General features: G+C 40.7%; 1 protein-coding gene across 1 annotated transcript in view; it reads left to right on the plus strand.

Moving 5' to 3' along the window:
- Positions 1–16,405, plus strand: part of KIF26B (kinesin family member 26B) — a 298,400-nt gene extending 281,995 nt beyond the window's left edge. Inside the window, exons 14-16 of the mRNA XM_069850882.1 lie at positions 11,172–11,374; positions 13,471–13,621; positions 15,427–16,405. Of these exons, the coding sequence (XP_069706983.1) occupies positions 11,172–11,374; positions 13,471–13,621; positions 15,427–15,575 (503 nt within the window). The 3' untranslated portion in view covers positions 15,576–16,405. The remainder of the gene's footprint in view (positions 1–11,171; positions 11,375–13,470; positions 13,622–15,426) is intronic.
- The last annotated feature ends 2,523 nt before the right edge of the window (positions 16,406–18,928 follow it).

The raw sequence follows: 18,928 nt of genomic DNA on the forward strand, positions 1-18,928 counted from the left end.
CAGGGAGGATCAGAAAGACTTCATCTTTGCTCAGGTATAATCCCCAGTAGCTTTCACATTACCTGAGAACTTTTTAATTAGAAAGCAAGAGCCTCCTGGGTCATAGTAAGAGTCTGTGCCATTGCAATTAGCATATATTCCCACAATAACAAGTTTCAGAAACAGGGACAGTTACAGGACAGGGGTGAGGAGCATCAATCAGCTGGTTGTCTTACCTTTTTCCTGGATGCTGTTTTCCCAACTTGAAGTGATAGTCCTGCCTAATCTAATTTTGAGAATAATGCACGTTAACATTGGAACCAATGTGCACAAGTATGTGAAATATCAGTGACTAAATGGCCTACAGTAGCACTGGCTGTCTAAAATGTGTTATTCTTACAGAGTTTCTAATTCACCAGCCATTCCCACATGCTGCGATATTGACCTCTGGGATTCATTTGCCTTGAACTAACTGAGTAATGCATAACTCTACCTTTCTTTATGCTCTTGACTGTGGTAGCAGGAAGAACATGTGCAAAACAGATGTGAATACAATAGATATCTCTATTAAAACCGTACCCATGAGTGCACGACTGATTGTACCTGTTCAGAGGATGCATCTGAAAGTAATCCCTCTACATGGTGCAAGCACAGATCCAGTGGTGAAATAATCTTTCTGACATTAACTTTGCATCCTATGAGAAAATCTTTTTCCTATTCCTTCATTTTATGTAGCAATAAATTGATTTTCCTCTTTCTTAGGAGCTGAATCCATAAAAGATTCTACGTGTGTTATTTCTGATACTTTTTTGAGTGATTCCTTATATCTGCAAGTAATTCCTGTATTGTTTTGAATGAGTTGTACTTGTATCTGAGTTTTATGCAAATTAAAAAAAGAAATCTTTACTACCTTCCATATCTCTAGCAGCAAACGACTGCCCAGAAATTGATAAGGCTTCACTTTATTATAATCCAGGTCCTGTTTGCATTTGGTCCTCCAGCAGTGAAATCTTAATTCTGTTTTGATGTGCTTGATAATAGTATAATTTTTCACATGTCAGCAGATTTATGATAGCATAAAACCAAGATTATGACTTCAGTGCAGAAGAACATGAAGGAGGAGCTGAGATATAAGGTAGAATATAGCTGTTCACAAATATATTTTTATTGCATGATAAACAAAAAAAATCATCCTATGTAATATCTCCTTTCTACATGTCTGTTCTAGTGTGAATGTTCTCTCTTGAAGAGAACTTTTTAAATGGAAAAGATAGCAGACAAAGCTTCTGAGCTCTTAAAAGACAGATATTATTTTAATACATACTGTCAAGAGCATTGGACCTTTCCTGATTTGCGGTCACAGATCCACTGTGCTGTAATGGATATGGCACTATAGATATGCTCATTTCAGGTCAGGCAACCTTGTCCACTTTATTTATGATTATTATTAACAGAAATGCTAGCTGTCAGACATGATCAACATGAATAAGCCCAAGGTCCCTTTAAAAGAAGCTATAAAGAGTCTTTAAGATAATCACCAGCAGCCCTGTCAGATCTCACAATTACTTCTGGAGTTCTGACACATTGGAGAGACATCATTGTTTTCTTGAGATTAAAATCTTGTCTTTCAGTGCTTGTAAGTGCATTATTTGTATGTGTATGTTCTTCTGACCTGGATGTCATACATGAAGCATCAGACCTGCATTGACAGCATTTGAAAGATAAAGCTAGTTCATACCCTTCAGTGTTAGCCTTAGGTTAAATTCTGGGCTCTGCCTGGGTACATGTACATTTCAGACACAGGCCAGTATTGTGTGTACAAAATTAAAATTTTTTTTGTTTGTTTTTAAAAAATGCCTTTTCCATTCTGGCACCTATTGAAAAATCATGTATTTACATCATGAAGCACATAAGACTTTCCCCTGAAGCTAAGCTACCCATTTAATAAACATTCCCATCTTTCTAGCATTTAACATTGGTCCTATAACATCATGTCACTATATACTGCCCCAAAGTGACTGCTTATGGCAGAAATGGGGCTATTTTGCACTGATCTACAGTGGTACATTTCAAAGCTTTGTACAGCTGCTCTTCAATCCACCCTGTGATGTTCGTATTATTCCAAACCCTTTTTTTATAAGTGGAGAAATGAAGGCAGGGAACTTTGCTGACTTGCTCAATGCCTGCAACAAAGTAAGAGCCAGATTCAGGGTTAAGCTACAGACACCTTTGACTCCTAACCTTGACTTCAACTGACACGGCTGCACATCCTCCCCTGCCCTTGCTGGGCAGTGGAGAGTAGGGTTTCATTCATAGTTTTCTTTTTGTGGCAAACCCTTCCTTCTTTTCCACCTGCAAGTCTCCTCTCTCTCTCAGGCAGTGCTGTCTTGGGCAGGGCACAGAGGTGTTAGGGCATAATTTGTGTGGTCATCACTAGCACCAATTATATATAATTTTTCAATTTCTCACAAATTTCAAGTGCAAGGGCCCAGTGCTGCTTCATGGAAGAGGCAATGACGAGTGCTTTTATAATGCATGCTGATGTGTGTTATCAGGAAATGCATTCTGGCTGAACACCATTTTACAAAAGCCATATTTGTATCCCAGGAACACAACATGCGTGAGAAGAAGGCAAGTAGGGTGGCAAATTAGGACTTGCAAGATCTATGTTATTTTCTCTTGTGCTGCTGGTTCACTGTATCACCTTGGGCAACTCATGTAATTGCTGTGTTTTCTGGATACCACCTCATAAAACTAGATAATAGTGTCGTGAAAAAAGTAATAGCAGGGTCCTTATATCAGAATTGTTACCTACCTGGTTTTTGCTCTTCTGCTTTGTTTTTTTAGCATCTTTTCCCTGGTTTAGTTTGGATGTACGTGAGCACTACTTTAAAATAATTCTCAATGCAAAAGGTGACTGGATTATTTCAGAGATGCAGCTTTACTGGTAGCTTCAGGTCCTTCCCACTGTGGACTAACAGCAAAGCAAGAGCCTTGTGTCTATTGAGATTTACCCAGTAAAGCCAGGCTCTGTTTGCATTCCCATGTAATGTGCATGAATGCCTAGTTTCTGCCTTTTACCCTCATTTCCTACAGACGATTTACCAGTTCCTGCCCCTTACAGTGTTTTAGAGCTGCCTATTAGGACACCTTCCCTGGGAACAGCAGAATGGGAAAGGCTCTGAGACAATTTGTCACAGACAAAGCTTTTCATGGAGACCAAAGACATCTTCCTTCGGCTGTTTTCTTTCTTGTTCCCTTTCAGAATAGAGTTGGGTGCCTAAGAGAGACCCCATCCCACGTGACATTGAGTTGGGCCGACGGGCTGCAGTGTATCACTGCTTGCAGCTTTCTGCTGAGGTGGGATAGACCTTTGCCAAGGAGTATGTCTCCTTTGATTTGTCTAGTTGCAGTTTCTTTGGAGCCAAGTCGAAGCCTGGAGCTTTATTGATGCTGGGGCTGGTGCCGGCAGGATGAAACACTTGGAGTAGCTCTCTGTGGCCCAAGCACATTTAGGGGAGCAGCAAATGTGCAGCAGCAGCCCATATAACAAACACACTGGTGGAGACTGCTGCCTGTCGGCTGGTATGCAATGATCCACTCACCGGGACAAAGGCCCAAGGCTTGGGTATGAGAGGGAGATGTGAGGAGGAGGGAGACAGTTGAAGAGGTGAGGCACAGGGGAGAAAGTCCTTACCTATGAAGTGCTTTCAAGTTGTGTCAGTCTGGGTCGGTTCAGCCTTCCTGAATATTGGGTATCAGTGAGCACCAGAAAACAAAAATCTAAGTGATGCTATTGACAGAAAGGCCAAGTCAAAATGCAAATGGCAGAAAATTGAAGTCTCCAAATGCTGACTTCCTGAAGGTTAGACCTGTGCCCTGAGCTGGAGCTGTGTATCAGCATTCCTAAGACGCTGCTCTTGGCAGTCCAGGATAGAATTTGTGCACATTTAAGTGTATGTGTGTGTTTGTGCACATGCTTTTATCTTCTTTGCACAGGGAACCTGTCTGACTATAGATAATTAAAGATTCCTGCTGCAGCATTTTATGGCTTTTGCAGTAAAGTTTCATGACTCCTTGCGGGTCTTTGCCAGTACTGTTTCACCACTAAAGCAGAGCAAATTGCTACATGATTTTAAACACTTCAATAAAAAGTGCGATTGTTAAGACATGACAATAATTATCTACAATTAATGTCCCTTTTTCTCTCTTACTTGTGTGCTCTCGGCTTTACTGATGGGATGGTTTTAAAAATGGAGATTTAGAGGTTCCTGGAAACCCCTAAAAAGTGTGTATTCAAACACTCTGGAAGCATTTAGCCCTGCTTACAAAAGCAGCAGAAAAAGCTGGAGGACGAATCTACAGGTTGTAAATTATGGAAGTCCATCTCCAACCAATATTGCAAAGCATCACGTTTTGAAATGTGGCCAAAATGATAATGATGAAACAAAACATCAACAAAAAGAGTCTGAGCTTTTCCCGTTTAATCCAAGTGAAAAGGAATTTGGTTCTTGTTTAGACTGCCTAGGGCACAGTGTTTGGAAATTGTCCATTGTATCACAAAGCCTTAGGGCGTCTCCAGCATTTGTACTTTAACTTGCTTTCAAGTGATGGTAGCTAATTGATCTCCTACATTATACCTTTGCCACAACAAATGATGTTTAGAATTATACAGAAAAAAGCTGTTTCCATGCAGGTGACAGCTTTATGCATATGACTGCTGGCTGGACATCCCTGGAGGGAGCAGACATAGGGGAAGTGCGGGCTTCAGCTCAAATTTTTTTTTGTTCATTAAAACAACAGCATTGATTTTCCCAGGTCAAAGCCAGGCCATTTCATGCAGCAAATCTGTGTTGAAAGGGATCAGAGTAATCATTTTTTACACGCTTGACTACCGCATGCCAGCACTGAGCTTTCAGCCACATGAACATAGGAATGATTTAACAGAGGAAATGGCAGCAGGCTATTGTGCATGGTGAAGGCTCTATGTAACATGCATGACTGAGTCCCACACCATTAGACCAAGTGTAAATAAAACCTGCTCCTGACACTGCCACAGAATTAGCTCACTGGAATGCCTCCACCACTGTCCTGTTGCGAGCTAATGCTCTGGCTGGAGAGCCCCTTCCCCCTCCAGCCTCTACCTTTGCTGCTCAAGCAGCTGGCACAGCTATCTAGTACAGTACTGTATTAACAATAACCTGTGCCTTAAGTAATGCCACAATGCTGATGAATGACTATTAAACCCAAATCCAGCCTGAAGTGAGATAAATAGAAGAGACACTGGTTGGTTTTTTTGCTGGGAGTCATGGGTGCTGAAAATGCACCACTCACCCACCCCGCCTCCCACCCCTATGATGCACATCTTCCCAGGAGCATATCCCAGGTCACTTGTCAACCTGCCACACTGCAGGAGGGCTGCTTCCTGATCCAGTTTCAGGAGTTCTCATTCACCAGCTCTAAACTGCCCTGAAAAGCTCCATTTAAAGTGAGACAGTAGTTCAGGAAGCAAGGTTAACAAATTGACTGTGTGGGTAGAAAAAAAAAAAACAGGAGCATGCTGTACCTTGGCATGTTTGTTATACCAGTACAGAAGCAATATTATCTAGTACATGTATGGACAGGAGATTATAAACAAAGGCTGCTTTATTCTTCTGTACAGCAAGCAGTGATTTCTAATCTCAAGTGCCCTTGTATGTCTTATTGATTCAAAACAGCAGAATTGCATGTAAATCAACATAGAATACAGCCAAATTATTTTACAGCAAAATGGGCATAGGAGATTTTTTTCTGAATGACAGATCCTGTCAGTGTTTCTTACTCCAGGTGTTCAGATGCAACATGATAGGAATGGTTGGACTCGATGATCCGGTGGGTCTCTTCCAACCTGGTTATTCTATGATTCTATGATTCTATCTAATCTGAATTGCCAGGATGAGTGAATGCTGTTTAGATTTTCTGGCAATAAATGGCAAGCTTCTTTGGTGTTTGGAGTACTGACCTGAAGATGGCCACCCTAAATACTTCTGGTGAAATCTCCAGGCCATCAGAAGGGTCTTCCGCTTGAAAGCTTGCCGTGTCTTCAGTAACTGGGAGGGAAACTATGCAAACTGTATGGAAATCTGAGGAGTGTGCTCTGCACTGGGGAAAGAGCACTATAAAGTAAACTAGGAGAAAGGATGTCAAAGGAATGGAAAGGAGTTGGTTCAGTCATGGACAATTGACCAGGAGGGCAGATCCCATTAGGAAATAGGAACAAGAGAAATCAGCATTGTGTTTTCAAATCAAACAAAGCAGGGCCCCTGTTGTCAGATGGTGACAGGGAACAGGGCAGATAATCCTTGCCAGTAAGCAGTCTGATGCCATATTTGAGGTTGATGCCATTGCTAATGGAAGCACAAGCATGGTATTTCTTGGAAATGAAGCCACAGAAGGCATAATGGGAGCTTAGGACTACTGCTCTACTTAGCCAGGATTGTTTTATGTAATTGCCTTGAGTTTGGACGGACTGTCTAGTAAGAAAAAGCAAAATGCTGAACAACAGGTTCTGTACAGAAAGGCAATTTTATCTCCCATAACATTAAGTGCAGCTGGGAATAGCTTTGGCTCCACATCCTGCATTTGAGCACACACTATAAACTTCCAGAATTATGATATATCAAGTTACAGTTTCATTTTCTGTTTGAAACACCTTGAAATTTCTAGGATAGCAGATGTTTTGCAACTCATTCAGATGTATCCTTCTTAGAAGAGATCTGCATCAGATCTTTTCACGAAGATTTTGCATTTATACATTTTGCCTTTACCTTTTTCACAGAAAAGCTGCTCAGTCTGGAATGTGTGCTTGGAAAGCAGACTAAGGGGAGCATGCAGAAATATACAGTACTTAAGCAAAACCAGAACTCTTACAGTTTCTGACCTGCTCAACATATACTTTTATGAGCACACATCCTTATGCAGTTGGGAAATTTTGCTGAGGCCAGTGAGTCTTTTTGTCCTTAAAGTTACCCTTACATACCTAGCTGGCTTGGTCTGCGTTTCTAATACCTTAAGGCTTCCCTGGGCTTATCTTTGCTGAAGTATGTCGTAGCTTCATTGACACTCCTCAGTCAGCTCTGCTTTCACACTGCACGCCCTCAGTGCTGTGTTACTCCCTTTATCTAGACTTTAACCTGGCCAAACTTTAACCTATAGCTCAAGGCAGAGCAACAGTTCCATTGTAAAAGCAGATCTTATATTCTGTGCATTTTCAGGGCTATGTCATTGTCTGATTGTTCATACTCAGGCTAGGCTCAAGATGGGTTATTCTGAGTGTGGATAAATTCAGGCTAAGTAAAATAACATAACCTCTAAGACATTTAGCAAATGGTGTGTTGCTTTACATGCCATATGGTCATAAATTGAAGGTGTCATTTGGTCCTGTGTTCAGCTTACAGGTTTTCTTTGGGATTGATTTTTGGTATAAATGTCTTCTTTAATGGAGGAATGAATCCCATTTGTGTGACAGGAAGGTCAGCCAGCTTGCCGAGGTGCTGTGCAGGGTGCACAGTCCTGCAGTGGGGCAGATGTGGGAGAGACCTGCTGAGAATTGCTTCTGCTAAGCTCCCAGGCTGCCCACTGCATTTATAAGACATGAGTAGGGAAGTAGAAGACTGGTGCACTGTAATTCCTACAAAGGAGTTTGTTTATTATACATTCAAAATTTATGACATCCTAACCCCATCAAGCGCTCTCAATAAATTTGGGACTTCAGTTGGGTATTTTCTATGTAAATGGAATACTGTATTCATTTTAACAATTTAGTAGTTGTGTCTGTGTGTTGATACGGATGAGCAAGCTGTCAGCTGCTTTGTGATGCTCACCCTGAATCACTGCTTTGGTTGTATCTCCTTACTGATCCCAATTAAGATGAAGTCAGAAAAAAAAAACCAGAGGCTAAATGGAGATATCAGTGGCAGGAGTCTCCTGTAAAAAGACACCATTATTTTCTGTACCTGGGCTAATAAACAGCCTGTTAATCAGTGCATGTTTAGAATAAACTAGATTTGATTTGCCTCACTGCAAAAATGCATGATATCTTATATTTCGTTACTCCCAAAAGTACTCTAAGCCTCAGATAAATCAACCTGAGTCAGCATTCAAGGCTGAGATAAAAAAAATCCCTCTTTCTTTTTCTTCTCTGCCTCACATGCTGACATATTCATTGGCAGACCTGCACTGACAGCCCCTGCACCCCAAAGAAGCCCCTGGGCAGACGGCAGTAAGTCTGCCCACCTTATGCAGTTCTGTCCTGCTACATTGCCCCAGTGTGCCAAGAGCTGGCAGCCTCGCTTTGTTGTGATAACCCAAAGGCTATCCAGGAGTGAGCTCTGGCTAGAAAAACATAATGAGCTCATGTTAGCTTGTCTCCTGCATTTACTGTAGCCTCTGTTGCCTCTCCGTGAAGGGGTAAGCGCTAGTAGCTGGAGCCTCAGGTTGTAGCCCTCCTTCTAGACCACAAGCTTCTGTTTCTCATTGAGCCAAATAGGAATGGGAACTAAATGCAAAAACATTCACTATCATCCTTGTTCTTCATGTGCTGATGATATCTGTTTTACTTTGCCCCAAACAGAAGTCTGATGCGGTTCCTGTGGCAAAGTGAATCAGAGCCATCCACCTGCATTCTCAGACCTGGACTTCGGCTCTGGTTGGAGATGCAGTGGGGATGATTTAAAAGTGCTCCATTTTACAAGAAGGTGGTGTTAACAGCCACAGTGGGGAAAAAAGAGAAAGAAGGAAGACAAAGGGAAGAAAATGAAACCTCAAAACCAAAAAAACCTACCTTAGTCATAGTTGAGCCATGCATGGGAGAGCTAGACAGAAGGAATTTCCAGTCTGTTCAGCTGCTTTGTTGAAATGCTAGAGCTATTCCTGTAGACATGGCATGAAAGGAGATGTGACCATCAGTGCGGGGCACAAAGTAAAAAGAATTAGCAGCACTCAGCTGCATTACACAGGAGGTCAGATCTGGTGCTTGTGAGTGTTACTGGCTCTAAAAGTTGATGAGCTGCAAAGATAGGAAAGACATTGCTTTTACACACAGACAAAATTTGAAAGATTGATCCTGTGAGACACTATGGCCAAAAAACTAAAAAGTATTTTAAGAAGTAATGAATGCCTAAATTCTTTTTCAGTCTTGCTTTTCTTTTTATCAAGATCTGATTCTTCTGCTGATCAAGCATTTTAATCTAGAGCTTAAATGAAACACGTTCAACCTAAGTGAATGCTGACACTCGCTTCCAGTCAGTGGTACAACAGGTCTAAAATACCTCCTACTTGCTAGTATTTGTGAGCCTTCACTTATTATAGCATGGACTCCTTTTCTGGGCTGCAGTTTCAGTAGTAACACAAGTATGATAGATGTTAAAGGATGAGCAGTCCAGATCTCAGGCTGTTTGTTATAAAGGCGCCTTGTAGAGCTCTCTGTCTATCCACCTTGGCTATGCTCTCCTTGTCTTGCATGGAGTTATATCAGAGGCATACAAATAAAGAACTCTGTAGACTAGACTTTCCAGCTAGACAGCAAGATAGACCATTCTCACCCATTTTAGAGCTATCTTTTGCAAATTAATTACTTGTTAAAAGTTAATTGCTGTTAGCTTCTAGCACAGACTGCTGCACTCAGAAGTCAATGGGATAAGATGTGATAGTTCAGAAAGCAAATAAACAGACTCCTGTGAATGAAACTAGACAATACATTCTTCTTTGCAAATCCAGACATGAGGCAATCAATAGATATTTTGGGGGGTGGTTTTTTTTTAGCTTTCATTGAAGCACTAAGTTGGCAGACATGTTGAAGCTATTTAGATTCAAGTTTCAATAAATGTAGTACTGGAGATTCCTCTAAATGATTTTATCTTGTTTTTAAAATAAAATCTGCGTGATCAGTCTGCATCCCTTCCCTGCTGGCATCAGTTTTGTTCTTGCAGCCAAGAGAGTCAGTTAATAGTTTCATTCAAACTAGCTGGCTCTGGCTTTTGTTTCTGGTTTCTTCCATCTCTTCTGTTCCTGCTGTCTCCTAGGGGAGACCCTGCAGGAGATGTCAGCTACAAAACCTCTTTTTTTTGTAAGCCCAGCCATTGCTCTGGTTGTACTATACCAAGCAAAGAATTGTAACGAGTCGTTTCTCTTTTTTTTGTGTATGTCTGTTCTTTCTCCCAACAAACCAGATGCTCAGCTTCCTTACCACTACCATCAGGCCAGTGATGTACTTTTTCTCCTTTTCTTTACCTTAGGCCCTGACTTGCCAACTCACATGGCAGATGCTTCCCATATGGCATAGGTTTATCAACCATAGTGCATTTTGAGCTATTGCTGTACTCCTATCTGCTGTGCTCGTATTATAAAGCAGAGTGGGTGTGCATGAGCACTAGTATTGAAGCAGGCACAGTGACTAACCCTTCTGCCAGCCTGTAATTCCTGCTGCTTTCTTGACCATCACTAGTACCACAGTGAGCGCACAAGTGGGAAACATTTTTGAAGAATATCCTACTGAAGAGAGACAAGGCTAATGCAACTCTGGTACAACCACTAGGCTCAGGGGTACTTACTGCAAGCATTCTGTCCTCTCTAGTGTTCCTACTACTCTAGCCACCCTACAGTGATGTTATACAAAGGACTAGACGGTGGTATGCTGGTGCTCCACTCCTGCATAGTAAATGAACTTGGATATCAAAATAGGTTTTGTGCTGTGCTTAAAAACAACACAAAATTGCAGCTGCCCTGGAGATGATGGTCTGTGCAGAGGCTGGAAAAATGCTTGTCCTTAGGCTTTAAGAAGCAGCACCAATGAAGAAACAAGAAAGCAGAGCTAGAGCATTTTCAGCCTGCTGCTCTGGCCCTTCTTTGGCATGCACACCAAGACCCTGAGCAAAGGGAGGCAGGCACTTTAGAGTACAGAAGCCTTCTGAGGATCAAATCCTTGAATCAGGCACTAAAGAACATGTGAGGGTCTGACTCACGGTGAGTAGGTACAACACATCACAGCTAGAGCTCACCTCAACTTCCATGACCTCCTTGGGTTTTTCCTCTGTTTTCTTCTGTGTGTAAGAAGGCTGAAAATATATATCTATATTGTAGACATCTCTGCAGATGGAGGAGAAAGGAAAGACAATAACTGTGCTAACGCAAAATGCCAATTTCTGCATTTACAGGTTCCCAGAGACGGAGGCTTATTCCAGTTTTATCACTTGATACTTCTTCCCCAGCAAGAAAGCCCGCCAACAGCCCAGGGATCCGCTGGGTGGATGGGCCCCTGCGAAGTGGGCAGAGGGGGCTGGGGGAGCCATTTGAGATCAAAGTCTATGAGATAGATGATGTGGAGAGGCTCCAGCGGCGACGAGGTGGGGACAGCAAGGTGAGTACAGTCCAGGTAATCTGTTCCCCTCCTCCTGGAGGGTGTAAGAGGGTGAATTCAGATTATGCAGTCAGGAATGTATAGTATCATATATGGTTAATTCAACAGGCAGCAAAACCCGTTATCACATTTAAGACTTATGACTCACATTATACCTTTGTCATGGTTTAGCCTCACTCGGTCAAACTTCGGCAACAAAAACCATACAGCTGAGCCTCTGAAATCCCTGTACACACCACACCCGGCAGGGAAAGGGGGGATGGATATGAGAGGAAAAAGACTTGTGATTTGGAAACTAAAACTACAGCTTTAATGAAATGATAACAGTAATAATGAAAATAATTAGAAAAGTAATAAAATATATGTAAATACATGAGATCTTGACCCCACCTCACTCCTTCATGAGTAAACTTCACCTCAAATATTGCAGAATGGACATGAGGGAGCGGGTTCATGGCTAGGAGGGAGCTGGACTTAGGAACTAGATTCAGGTACACATGGATCTGGGATCAAGAACAACCAGACAGACAAGATCCTCACTGGACATCGAAGGGAAGAGACTGAGACCCTCGTGATCTGTCAGTGTTATACCAAGCATGACATATATGGGATAGAATACTCTGTTGGTCAGTTTAGGATCACCTGCCCTATTCTTCCTTCTTCGCCAGTGCAGCCCCTTCTTCACCAGCTTGAGGATGGCCTTGGTTAAGTATAAGCATTGGCCTTTTTGAACACCAATGCTCTGTGTTATCATTTTTAGGGAAGAACGCTGTCTCAAAAACATGCAGTTACCTTTCAGAGAATGAAGTTAGTTACAGCAACTGAGTTAGTCACAAAATTGACTCTAACTTACCTCAAACTACAACAGCCTGCTTCCACAGCAGCTCAGCTAATGTACATTGATTGGTCCCTTGCATTTTTGCCCCTTGCTTATATTCTTGGTGATTCCTGTTCTCCAGCATCTCGTCACATGCGCCTTTCAAAGTTGCAATGGTGCCTTAAGTGCTTTGGTAGCGTTGTTTTCAGGATGGCTAATGTCTTCTCTCTAGCAAAGTTGTGTCTGCCAACCCCAGGCCTCCAAACTTATGAAAAGACCAGGGAATGGTAAAAGTTGTCTCTTGAGAGGTATAATTGGGAAGAGTATCTGAAGCTGATGAAATAGCACCAGTATTAGAGTAAATGGGGTTATAGAATTTACTATTATTATTTTAAGGCACTTCTTCCTAGCCCTGTCTCATGGTTAGACTGTGATGTTCTGTGATATGGTTTTGTATGGAAAAGATGCATCACTTGTTGGGGTGGGGTTTCCACTGCACTTCACCCGCAGTAGATTTGTATGCAGAGCAGAAGGCAGAACAGGGTTAGGACCTTCACACATGCTTGGAGTAGGATAGTTCTTATATTGGGATTGCTCCCACACTAGCAAGAGTAGTATAGACCTCATTGTGGGCTCACTTACTGCATGTCTTGATGTCTGCCAGCCCTCTGAAGTCATGTGAGGCCAGGCTGGGTGTCTCTAGACAGCATTGCACCCTGTTCTGTTACTGTATCTCATTGCTTTACAGAAAATGTGTCTTCTTTATTAATGATTATGAATTGCTAGGGTTTCTCATAACATAATCCCTTCATTTAAGGATGTTTTAGATTTGATATTGCTACCAGTTCTCTTATTTTATGACTACTGCATTTCTTATGCACCAAGCACAAAGATGGATTTAGAATTCTAATACAGCAAGCAATGGATATCCTTCTCCCAAGAGCTTAGATTTTCTCAGCCAATGTTCTGGTGACAAAAACCAGAAATGTTTTGCTACAGTTAATTTGATTTCAAGATGCTGCCTGTTATTAATTATTATAGTTTATTATTAACTATCATTGCAATGTCTCCAAAGCTCACTGATGGAAAGCATCAAAACCAAACAAAAGCAATAAAAATAAAACAGATGATAGATTATTTCATGCAGTGATTCATACTTTTCCAGACTAAATGGCTCATTGTCAGTATTGTTGAGTAGAAGATCATTTGCCTGAATGAATCTGGATATTTCTTCTCCTCTTCACCTATTCCTTCCCTGCTCCTTTTTCCTGGTTGGCAGGAAGTGATATGTTTCAATGCCAAGCTGAAAATCCTTGAGCATCGCCAGCAGAGAATTGCTGAGGTCAAGGCCAAGTACGAGTGGTTGATGAGAGAACTGGAGGTGACCAAACAGTACCTTATGCTGGATCCTAATAAATGGCTCAGTGAATGTAAGCACATCATTTTATTGCCTGGACTTACAGGTGTCCTTTGGTTTATTTTGGGGGGCAGTGCAGGGGAGCAGGAATGGGGATGGAGGTGGACGGATTGGGGGGAGTAGAAATGTTTGCTAAGAATCAGATGTGAGCTACTGTGTCTGTAAACTACAATGAACCAATGTATGACCTAAAGGCAAATTTTAGATTGACTGTATTTCTAGAACTCATCCCTATAATGCTTATTAAATGTTGACAGTAGAACTGAACAATCCTTTTTGCCTGAGAGCTGAATGTTGAAATGGTACAGCATTGAAGTAGTGAATATTGCCATTGGTAGATTAACGTTCACGCGTTTCAGTCCACAGCTCCTGAAAATGAGATTTTTTTTTTTTTTTTGGCCTCAGATCACTCAGACATACAAGCAATATTATAAATCTGCTCTTCTACCACAAAATAACACTGTGGAACAAACTTGTCCCTTGGCACCAGTGGCTTACATGAAAAATGAATTTGGCCCATTTTTTGTAACTATAGATATATAAAGTTCAGAGAGCTTACAGGGCATTCTCATTCAAATGAAGAAGGACCTCAGCTCCTCAAAGGAAAAAAGATAGAGAGTACTGCAGTAATTATACAGCATTTTTTAGTATTAGCAAGCAGACGAGTTCGTGTTAAAGAATTCTAGAGAAAAAAATGAGTTTCAATTTATTTAGGATAATTGCAGGTGGAAAAGGGGGGTAATCTGGTGTGTTCTCTTAAAGCAAGCACCCTAACTCTTCCTTTGATGGCTGTAAAGCAACCACAATGTATGTTTCCAGAACACTATTAAGGAAGAGAGGTAAAAAGGACAAATTTAAAGGGAGCAGAGAATTTGCCATACGTTGTCATCCACTTACTGTGTGATGCCCTTGCTTCTGATTCCAGTGAGAAAAATGCAGAAAGCCTCAAGGATGGTACAGACCTCAGGGACCAGATAAGACAAGAAGTACTGGTTCAGACAACATATCTCATGCTTGGCATCCACAGAAGCTGCTGCCAGCTTGTCTCTGGCAACATAAAAGCACTGCAGTGGAGGTGGTTTATGTGTACACCTTCTCTTGCCACTGTTGAGTGATGTAGAGAGAATCATAAGGTACAGGGAGGCAGATTAGGAGTAAGGAGGTTAGAGGTTGGTTGCTAACTCTGAGTTCTGAATTTAGCAAAGGACTTGTCCTTCGAGGGTAGAGGGCCTACTTAAATCTCTTTCTAATCAACAGAATGTGTGAGTCAGTACATTTCATATACGTGTCCTGAATAGGACTGACTTTAAGTATGTGCTTAGCACTCAGAATTTGCTTAAGCATGGAGCTAAAGCAGATCCTACATACAAACAATCAGAATCATTATAAAAATATTTAACTTGGCCTGTTTTACATCTTATTGCTGAATTTCCGCATTATGTTCAACCGGTGTGCTCCTTAACGGCCATGAAGGTTAACCTGAAGCCAGGTGTTTTGTGCCAGCCAGTTCTGGTGGTTTTTCTTGGGGAAAGATACTGGAGTTTGGCCAAAGGCATCTGCAGTTCTGGAGAGGATGGTAGAGCATATTTATCAAGAAAGAATCTAATGCAATCTTAACTGTATTCTTCACTATCAGGAAGCTGCTGTGCTATTTGAATATCCATTAAATAGAAAAGGGAACTTTTGATGACAAAGACAAGCCAAAGATAATGTTGTATAAAGCACTGATGGCTTTAAAGACTTGGATTAGCCCTCCCTCCCACCAACAAGCACTGTGTTTTTTCTGTTTTTTCTATCTGTGTATTTTCTTTCCCACAGTTGATCTGGAGCAGGTATTTGAGCTGGATTCTCTGGAATACCTGGAGGCCCTAGAATGTGTGACTGAGCGTTTGGAAAACCGTGTCAACTTCTGCAAGGCCCATCTCATGATGATCACCTGTTTTGATATAACCTCTAGACGCCGATAAAGAATGAACCTCAAGAGAATTTCAATGCGCATCTTTGCCATCCTCCTTTCTCCTTCTGAATAGCATCCCAAAGACAACAGAATGAGGATGAAGGTTGGAGTCAAGTCTCAACTGTGTGTATGAGAGATTTGCTTTACTATACAGAAGAGCAGTATTAAAAAACCCCAAGATGATCATGAAAAATGAAGATATAAGCTTGTTGATTCTCTTAGCCTAAAAGAGCACTTTGAGGAACCTTTAAGGAAATGTCTGTAAATAAGAACTGGTGGCAGAAGCCACTTCTTTCCCTGAGTTAGCTGAGGGAGGAAGAAGGGTGGTTGTAGGACTTCCATTGAGAGGTTCATTGAAAGAAAACCTATCCAGAAAAACTGTTTAAGTGCCTTGCAAATCTTTATTATCCAAACATTTATGTTCATACTTTATTGTGTACAGATGGTGCTAGTCAAGAAAAGAAAAAGGAAAAAAAACAAACACACTTTTGAAATGTATTTACAGCTTGTTTTTCTCTTGGTGTTTTCTCCTATTTCAGACTTGCTGTTTCTAAGTAACTTGTGTTTGTAGAGATATTTCCTAATCAGTACAACATATGAATAAATGTTAACTGTCTTTTCTTGTTACTGGAGTAAGGCCACTCAAAGAGAGATTGAACTTCGAAACAAAAAAAAAAATATTTCTAGCAGTGAGTGAGATTTGCTTCTATGTTCTTCTCTGCTGTGCTGGAGGACACAGTAATTTTCCCAGCCTGTAGCTTCTGCAATGTATGAGAGAGGAGAGGTGACATTACCATGAAGTAAATATCTTTTCTATTTGATCTAACCCTGTAATTTGTTTTCTTTATCATGTATTTTTAGCTTAGTATGGGGTAGAGTTATTGGTAAAGGGGCACTTTTATCCTGACCTCTTTCTCTGGTGCTAATAATTTGCTGCAAAATTATTCTTTAGGATGAGGGCTTCCATGCTTCTCAGTCCAAAAATGAGCGATTTATTCTGTCTTTCTTTCTTGAGACCATAACTGATAAAATTTAGCTTCACCTCTTTTTGACATATACCACTGGAAAACAGAGTTTGGCTGCTTTTGGTCCCTGTCTTAGTTTGTTCAGAGTCACAGAATTACCTGAGAAGTACAAGCTCTGTTCAGCTCAGTTAGTCTGGAAATAAGCAAGAGTTATGAGTGAGTGGATATAGCACTTCAGGCATGTTGGCTATGGCATTTTCCTTAACACTCCAATACTGAAGCAACAGGAAAATTCACATTGATATTCAAAAGGACAATGGTCTGTGCCTCAATGCACATTCAAATGTTCTAGTTGTTTTCATCTCTATCTACAAAACAGTACGTGGGAAAGAACATCCTTTGTATTTCTTAAAGAAATGTGCAAAATCTGCATTTTAATTATGTATAAGCATGAAGAATTATTTTGTTGAATTAGGTTTCTTCTTCTATATTAGAATAAGCCCATTCACAGAAATTCTGCTCTCACATACAGTTGTGCTACCCTCCTGTTGCTTATGAGAAAATAAGAGCATCATTTAACATATACTCAGTATGCCTCAATTTACTGCTCTACTTAAATGCGACTCTTCTTTTACCTGCACCATGTTTTTCATGCCATCTTACAATATCCCAAGCAGCAAGTCCCAATGGAAGAATAATTCTACAAAAATACTTAGTTTTTCTAGCTGTTAACTTTAAAAAAAGAGACAGAAATAACGTTTATATAGTTCTTTTTTTGTATTTCTTTTAATACTCTACAGCTTGTGCTTACAAGTCTTACTCATTCTACTAGTCTTGTCACTGGATTTGGTAGAAGATCCTTATATCCTATAGGATTATTTGGAGGGAAAAGCAGTCCTATATGAAAGTTGCTTTCTAGTCTATTCCAGAGCATTTTCCTATAATGAAATTTATATTCCAAGTAAGTATTAAAGACATAGGTCCCATCTCTCTCTCTCTCTCCTCTCTCAAGGCAAACAAAACCCTCTGACACTTTCCCCACCCTCTCAAATAATGTGATTTATCTAGCTTTGTTTCTCTTTGTAACGATTTCAGTACTGCGTATTATGTATTGTTTCTGTTGAGGCCATCTCTTCTCAACACCACCCCATGAATTCATTACAGTTCTGCAGTTCCCCTGCAGTATTGTGCTAGCACCCTTTCTTCATAGGCTTAGTCCAACAGAACCCCAGATACATGCTGCCAGGTCACAGGCAAGAGAAAAGCTTTCACAGCCAGCCACCATCTCTTGCTCACCTGCGTCCCCAGGCAGCTCTGTATTGCTCTCACCTGTGACACTGCACTAAGCTTTTCTCCCAAAAGTTAAGTGTTGCCTTCTTTCAGCTTAAGGATTTCTGAAAATATGTTTGTTGGAAGGTGGTCGTTGGTTAATTGGGATGTATTGTCCTTCCACTTCTGAAAACAAGCCCAAAGTGGGCACATTAGGGTCCAGGAGGACCTGATGAGATAGTAAATGGCAAGCAGAACAGTAAAACTGAAAACATACACTTGATAGAAAGTGAAATCCTAGCAAATGGTGCATTCACAGAATGCATTATTAGCCCACTCACATAGTTTGAGACAGAGAAGTGGTGATATTTCTGTAAACCAAATGGACACATTTCAGAGCTATTGTAGAATATATATTATGTGTAATATTCCTCAGCATCATTAACTCAATTTCATAGTCTCTAGATTTGGTATCTCTGTAGATTAGAAAGCACAACAAAAAGTGCCTCTATCTAGCCATTGTTTTAAACAGTGAGAGCACATTTGCCTTGTTTATCATGATGGGCCAAAATTAGTTCCTGAAACCAAATGGATTATGCCAAGCAGGCATTTGGCGTACTGAAAATTATGCACTAACCAAACAGAATCACAGTCTTTACAAATACATGATTTTTGAGGACTTAATTAGAGTAGCCATTAACACTCCCATCATAAACTACTCATATTCATGTCCTAAAATCCATATTCATCTTCTCTTTTTTGACTTTATGTCAGTGCATTTCAGAATTTGCCACTGTATTTTTAGGAATTGTGGTGGCTTAATGCATAAAAAGGGAATGAAAGTTTGTGGAGCTTTGACATCTGTGAAATGTTTTCTGGTTGGAAATAGGTTTTTACTTCAGTATTTATATTATTATACTTCAAAAATCCACAAAACAGATAATTAAAAGCATCAGGACCTTATTATGAAATTTGTCTTAGTCTACAGTAGCTACTATTTTACCAAAGACCCATACACTTCTGCAAGTCATCCAGAAAGTCCCATTCTTTAAGCAATTGCCAGAGTAATGCTGTTTTTATAGTGAGTTTTTAAAAGGCATCAAGTTGTCCAAAATACCCAAGAGCAATG

This window comes from Phaenicophaeus curvirostris, chromosome 2 (assembly GCF_032191515.1).
Source record: "Phaenicophaeus curvirostris isolate KB17595 chromosome 2, BPBGC_Pcur_1.0, whole genome shotgun sequence".
NCBI classification, from domain to species: Eukaryota; Metazoa; Chordata; class Aves; order Cuculiformes; family Cuculidae; genus Phaenicophaeus; species Phaenicophaeus curvirostris.